We start from the raw sequence: 7,132 nt of genomic DNA, 5'->3' as shown, positions 1-7,132 counted from the left end.
GAAGAATAAAGACAGGAACAGAGTAACTATGAGTTCTTACCGATGTTAGTCAGGGTATAAAATGAGATAAGAGTTCTTCTTCAGTCAAACCTTCGAAGTGGTCATGCTCTCTAGTTAACACCTTCTACTGTCAATTTCAAATCTTAAATGGAGTAGGGAATATGGTATTGTTTATGCGAAACGTTAATTGAATTACACACTTTAACTTTTGGATTGAACAAATGAGTTATATTTCAAAGCAACATTGTTGCAAATAAACGCTTAAGGTGGCTCAAACTAGTTTTAACACTTGAAAGGAACGTTCTTATTAGAAGAATTGACGCTACAACACTTTATCACTTAAAAGCAATGTTATGGTACCATATCAAACACCAATTATTGCTGAAAAAGATTCGGTCATTTTTGTGACGTAAAAAGTTACCATGGCAACAGTAAAGCCCTGCAAAAACACCCCATATTTTGGCTTTAGTTGCTCATATCTCAAAAACGAACTCGGTGACCCCCATTTTTTATTTCTGAAATGCAATCAGAAAGCCAAGATGAAACTCTCTGCAAAGTTTAAAAAAAATCTGTGGAGCGGATTCCGAGCTACCTTAACAAATTGAAAATTTAAGGGCTTTACTGTTGCCATGGTAACATTTTACGTAACAAGAAAGGCTGCATCTTGTTCAGCAATAACTGATGTTTCACATGGTACTATAACATTTCTGTTACATGATAAAGTGTTGTAGTGTCAATCCTCCTAATAACAAGGTCTCCTATTAGTATTGAAACTGGTTTGAGCCACCTAAAGATTTGGCGAGGAAAAAACGCTACACTAATCGACAATAGAAACTGTGCCGTATTATACTCACTTGAGCTAAGTCAGGGTAGAGGGCATCCATGGTGTCTTCTGTGGCATATGGACTCCACACCAAACCACCCTTCAAAAAAGCGGTGAAAACAGTTTATGCAAAATGTAAGTGTTGATTCGTGCCAAATTATAAAACTTACGAAAGGAAAAAAAGGAGGATAAAGTTAGCCCTCTCTCCTATTTAGACGGGCGCTTACCATATCATCCCGCTGCTGGTGTACCGGTGTAATGTAAACGTTCTGTCCGCTGGGATCTCTGTACGCATACGTTGCGGGAGGTGCCCGTTGGTCCAAAATGCTGCAAATTCAAAAGATTAGTTGAAATCAGTAGTGATTTTGAATCGTTTTCAAGGACTGCATGGGAATAACGATAGCACTTGAAATTACACTATCACATAAATATAAGTTCTACCCAGCCAAAGTTTACATAATTTTCACCCATAATCCTTATCAGACGCTTACCGTTGTCGATCTGCTGGGTCCCAAACCACTAAGGGATCACGAGTCACAACCGGTCTTACAGGAGGCCGGCCTGGGTAACCAGGTACACCGATTGGAGTTTGTGGCATGCTTGTTGGGTAACCAGGCATGGTGGGCTGAATGCGCCTGCGTTGTCTTGGTGTTGGCTCAGTGGCTCGGCCATGCGCAGGAGGTGGTTCTGGTAATGCGGGATGACCTCCGACGTATCTATTTGTGAATTTTTTTTAAATCACACAAGAATTAGTGAATGTCATGGGGTGTACAAACCTGTGCTCAGTTAATTTCACAGGATTAAAAGGAGGAGAGTGGTAGAAATTGCATGCAACGCCGACAGACTAAAAGAAAGATGCTTGTTTTCGTGCTTTACAGCAGTTATCAGTAACACGCGCCCCTCAACGACATTTTTTCATATTCGAAAATAAATTTAGGTGGACGTCAATCAAATGTTTCCATAACGAATTCAACTGCCGCCAAGAGAACAGGAGTGTCGTCATGGAAACATTTGATTGACGTCCGCCTAAATTTTACTTTCGAAATATGAAAAAAAGCCGTTGAGGGACGCGTCAAGCTGATACCCGCTGTAAAGACTGGCCCTGTAATCACAGCAAAGCTAAAAAAACAATCATTTTTTCTATCCTGCTGTTGAAAGCAATAAATTAATTTCACCAAATCGCGACTAAGCCATTCACTTGCTACAAAACTGTGACGTAATAACAACTGCATTTAAATGATACCAGACCGCTGTGTCGATAGCTTCACGCTGACGTGGCAGTGACTCCAAAAGAAAAATTAAACACTGTTTCTTTTTTACTCGTTGATATAACTTGAAAAACGGAGAAATCAGCTGCGATCCAAATGGCTGTTTGCAGACGGTCAGTCTTGACTACAAGCTCAGTCTAGAACCTTACACAAAAACAGCCGGCTCGATAAACTAGACGTCGCAAATGTGCGTTTATTACACCGACTGGCACGCAACGGGTAGAAGCGCAAAGATCGATCAATCGACGACTACAGCTTGCAGATGACGAATGCCGACGTATACCGAATCGCAAATAGCGTCCAGGTATCAACATACATCAAACGACAACACGTCAAATTTGTCGCGCACGCAATACGCCAAGGCAACTACCGACACGCAAAACAACTCATGTTCAGTGTGGACTTTATGAGTAAAGTCCAAGAGCTCCCAGTGCGAAGCTCGCAGTAAACCCATTGACTGACAGCTCACGGATTCGGACTGACACGGGCCGAACATAATGTTCATAATTCTACAGGCAAACGGCAAAACTATGAAAGCGAGAGCCTAGATATTTTTAAACAGACTTACGCCATGCCGGTTGATGTAGCAATAAGAATGACTGAATTCTGATGCGAGAGCAAGATGGAAAAAAAGTTTTCCTTTTAATTTAACGCAAAATTATAGCAATCCCTGCTAATAAAACATTTCCATAGCACCATTCAAATTTTGTTGTCACAAAGTAGAGTCTGAGTTTACCAACCCCTATCCTTGATTGCTTTCAACTACAACGAAGCGTTTCGAGAAAACCGAAATTATGATAATTTTAACTCACCTTGGAATAACCGCGGGTCTTACAGGAGGACCGGGATATCCCTCGGGTTGCGGTGGCTGTCCCGTGAGTTGCATGCTAGCTTTCTTTGCGGACTGTGGCCCAAATAACGCGAATGCGTCATCCAACATCGCATGCATGCGCCGACGCGTTTCGTTCATGTCAATATCTGACTCCTCGCTGGACGTATTGGAAACAGATTCAGTTGATTTCTCGGGCTTTTTTCCATGATCCTATACGAAAACAGAATGGAAGGATTACGGCCGAGAACATTGAAATTCTCCATTCAGATTCTATTTCAAAATTTTATTCCGGCTTACCCGAGAACTAGTCGCTGACGATATGGTTTTCGGACTTCTAAGTTTCCTATAACTCTTAAGCTGCGGCATTCCTTCCTCGTCGGTTGCCAAAGAACTACTTTGCGGCCGTCTTTTTCTTCGCCTCACCTTTTTCCCGCTGCAAATGAAGACGGAAAATTAGAAAACGTCAACTTCAATGTTACTTAAAACAAGAGACTATGGCTCCTGCTTAAAGTTATTATTCAGTTTTTCAGAAAACTTTTACTTTCATAACCGAGGTGTTTGGTTGGCGTTTGCCTTCAGCGAGTAAGTATTCCTTCCCAACATAGCGGATTGCGTGACAAGCTGACCGAAACCTGCAGAGGAGTCTACAGGGGAAGTAGACAAAATGACTTAGGATGGTGTGCTCAAGTCCCCTTCACACATATAGTTGCCTTTGAGAAAAAGATATTCACGATGTCTAAGATCAACTGTTAAGTGTCTCCAAATAAGGTCTCGGAAAGCCTTGACGTCAGTACCGCATTCAACCCAATCACAAAACCACTGCGTGCCCAAATCACTACAAACCAACACCTAAAAACAACACTATCTTAAAACTCACATGATCACCCGTTGAGCGGTCTCGTCCTCCGCAAGGACGTCATCAAAATCATGTTGAGCTTTGTCCCAGGCTGTCCTGTTGTCATGAGCAGTTAATCTCGCACTGTCATGCTTCCTGTCTCGCAATCGTTGTTTGTTCTTCTGTCGTTCAAGGTCAGATTTCTGATCAAGCTCTCGTTTCGTGACTTGTCCTTTCTTACGTCTTCCTTCATTGTCCGACGGAGGCTATTTATGATTAAAAATACAAAAAAACGATTGATCAAATGACGCCTAAAAGTGCTACTACGATAAAAAAAATTTCTTCAGATTCTGAAAGTTTCATTGCTCAACACTTGACTAGCAAAATTTGGAGCTTTGATTTTTCTCCAAAGATTGTTTACGTTTACTAGTGTAAGTTTTGGATTTCACGGTTTGCAATTTCTCACGTTCCAAACTGACCGATTGGACCTCAGAGGGTTGGATCTAGGGAAAAATGACGTCATTTACTCACTACCTCAAAATTTGCAGCTTATTATATAGTAAAAACACGAGTTAAAAGTCTGAAAACCTGAAGCTCCCGTGGTGCATATTAATTCAGCCGCGTACACACTCATTCCATTCTTAAACTAGTGAGTCTTTGCCGCCATTTTCTCCTCGATCCAGCTCTCTCAAGATTTTAAAGTTAGTAATGGCGGACCAATAAATAACAAAATTCCAGTGAAAATGAACAGGTGTCTTTTTCAACTTTTCTCCGTCTAACGCCAGACGATTTTACTCGTCAATAGGGAACCCCCAGGAATCAATGAGCTTTAACATAGTTTTGACATCAAAAGAAAAATTGATCTTTTGTTCATAGTAGCACTGTAAGATTCGATGTAACTCAGTTCTAAAACAGTCGCAAATGAAAAATCAACGATAGAAGAATAAACTGTTCGAGTGAGGCCTTGCGCTGCGGTTAAAAACTCATTTCCACGCTTTCGTCGACCTACAGCGGCATCAATGCATCAATGTAACAGGAAATTATTACAGCAGCAAATAGTATTTCTGACAATGAGGCGAAGCGTAATAGATAGAAATAGTTATTTTGCCGGCACGGACAGGAGGATTGGGAACGTGTGGAATTATGGGTATGGGTGTCAGATATATATAGTAGGTTGTTACGATTTGAAAACCATTCTAGGTCAGTAACAATTCAACTCCCAAGTTTAAGTTTGATTTACTGCGCCTTTCAATAACATGCGGACTCTAAAATTCTAAGTTCAATCGACAGAGGCGTTTTTCGCTACTGTCAATCAAATGCTCGGCAGCTCCTCCCAGCTTCCGACTATACTGTCTGAACTGTGCTCAACGATTTGATTTGATTACTGCACGCTCGACAATAGTCGGAAGCTTGGAGGAGCCGCCGAACATTTGATTGACTGTAGCGAAAAACGCATTTGTCGGTTGACCTTTGAATTTAAGAGTCCGCATGTTACTGAAAGGCGCAGTAAGTGTGTGTTGTTATTAGTTTCCATGTTTCGTTATCGTAACGCAGCCCCCGGAGTTAGCGGCACCGCAGTTGGTGGGGGTATACGTTCTTTTTCTGATAAATGCGTGGTTTCCCATTGGGAAACCCCAAGATTTAAATGCACGCCGTGTTGAGATGCAATCGCATGGCGTTGGAGCTAGAGTATCCCATAGTTCGCCTGTGTTTTTTTTTGTGGAAGTCTGGGTTTAAGTTTTAGCATTTTCAAAATAGAGTCTGTACTATAAGGAATGGTGAGCAGTATTTATTTTATCAGTGTTTCTTCAATAAACCGGCGTATAAGGTCTTTGCTGACTTATAGGCTCCTGTATCTATACTGTTGTAAGCGTCTCATTGGTAGTAGAGGCAAAATATATTCCCTGATGATGCCACAGGTCGGCGAAAGCTAGGGAAACGTTTTCAACAGCAGCCCAAGGTGGAGGACGAGGCCTCACTCAAACAGTATAAATATGCTGCTAAAAGAAGACAATATCAAACGTCTTATGAAATAATTAAATCTCACATGATCCAGGGATTTCAATAACTTTTGAAGTGGATGCCTGGGCTAATCAATGTAAGCGGTGGTCACGTTTGTCTTTTACAAAGTGTTGGTTAAAAGTCAAGGCCTAGTAGTCGGCGGTAAGAGGCAAAATGTCTGAAAAACAGATGGCGGTATACCGCCGGTGACCGGATTCTAATGAAACCCCTGCACATCACTAGTTGTAATGAAGGTTACTGCTCACTGCTATTTTTTAATCGCTCTCAGTTTGGCTTGTTATCTCGATTGGAAAAGCATTAAACCAATATCGCAGAGATCAGGGGTCTGACCCTGACATTTGCAAGCCTCCAGTTTTCAAATGAATAAGCTGTCAAATTTCACTCCCCAAAGGAACGGGTATGAATTTTCGAAGTCTTTCAAAAGTTGAATTTCACGGCTTCCTTTAACTAAAATTGTTCAGCTTACCTCCACCCTGACTCCAACGAGAGAGGTCTTCTTCGAATCTAACGGGGGTAGGCTGGGGGCTGGATGCACCGACGAACGGAACCGCACAGGGGGGTACCGTGGGGGACCACTTGCCTCACTCATAACAGCCACTGTGGGTAGCTGAGCCGCAGAGTGTTTCAACTACAAAGAAACCAGTAGGAAAATCTATCTTTAGCAAAAGTATGTTTACCAACTGAACTGAATTTTCTCAGCGATGGCAGAGAAGAGCCACATAACGCTCTTAGTGTAAACGCATCGGGAAAGAAAAAAACTTTTGTTCCTGAGCATCCGCAGCAGCAGTTAAGGACGGTGCCTACTATTGTTATTGCGCATACGGTCTGCGCATCCCAAGATACTCGGGTTCCCTATCGGTGATGCTTACTAGTACAGGGATATTTTTGCGCGGTTTAAAACGATCCGGAGAAAGTAGATCTTAGTAAGCATTTTTAGTATCCAAAAAGAAAATTCGGGATAACCAAGCATTTTCGAGAGATAGTTAAACTTCAATTTCAAGAAAGAACGCCATACATTGCTTCGTATTTAAAGCTTTTTACAAATATTATTCACGAATTATATTTGAAAAATGCGTGGTTACCCCCAATTTTCTTTTTGGATTTCAATAACACCTGTTAAGATCTACATTTCCCGCATAATCGCACACCGGGGCAAAAATATCTTTAATTAGTAGGCACCGCCCTTAAAAGCAAAGTCACAGTTCTGGGATACAATACTCCCATGCAAAGAACAGTTAACATCAAACAGCTGAAGTTAACAAGGAACAGCTTCAGCTATTCGCTATTTTCACCAATCCCATAACACAGTTCATTTTGGGGGGTTATTTGCATTAAAGCAATGGATATCCAGT

At 41.6% G+C, this 7,132-nt stretch overlaps 1 protein-coding gene across 2 annotated transcripts in view; it reads right to left on the bottom strand.

Annotated features, from left to right (window-relative positions):
* LOC137972174 (streptococcal hemagglutinin-like) overlaps positions 1–7,132 on the bottom strand; it is a 31,769-nt gene that overhangs the window by 1,022 nt on the left and 23,615 nt on the right. For both annotated transcript variants that reach the window (XM_068819019.1, XM_068819020.1), the window contains 7 exons: positions 6,247–6,408; positions 3,801–4,024; positions 3,221–3,356; positions 2,904–3,133; positions 1,315–1,539; positions 1,051–1,150; positions 855–923 (listed from right to left, as the gene is read on the bottom strand). In XM_068819019.1, coding sequence (XP_068675120.1) covers positions 855–923; positions 1,051–1,150; positions 1,315–1,539; positions 2,904–3,133; positions 3,221–3,356; positions 3,801–4,024; positions 6,247–6,408 — 1,146 coding nt within the window. The remainder of the gene's footprint in view (positions 1–854; positions 924–1,050; positions 1,151–1,314; positions 1,540–2,903; positions 3,134–3,220; positions 3,357–3,800; positions 4,025–6,246; positions 6,409–7,132) is intronic.

This window comes from Montipora foliosa, chromosome 9 (assembly GCF_036669935.1).
Source record: "Montipora foliosa isolate CH-2021 chromosome 9, ASM3666993v2, whole genome shotgun sequence".
In the NCBI taxonomy this organism is placed as follows: Eukaryota; Metazoa; Cnidaria; class Anthozoa; order Scleractinia; family Acroporidae; genus Montipora; species Montipora foliosa.
This window is presented reverse-complemented; position numbering and strand designations above follow the sequence as displayed.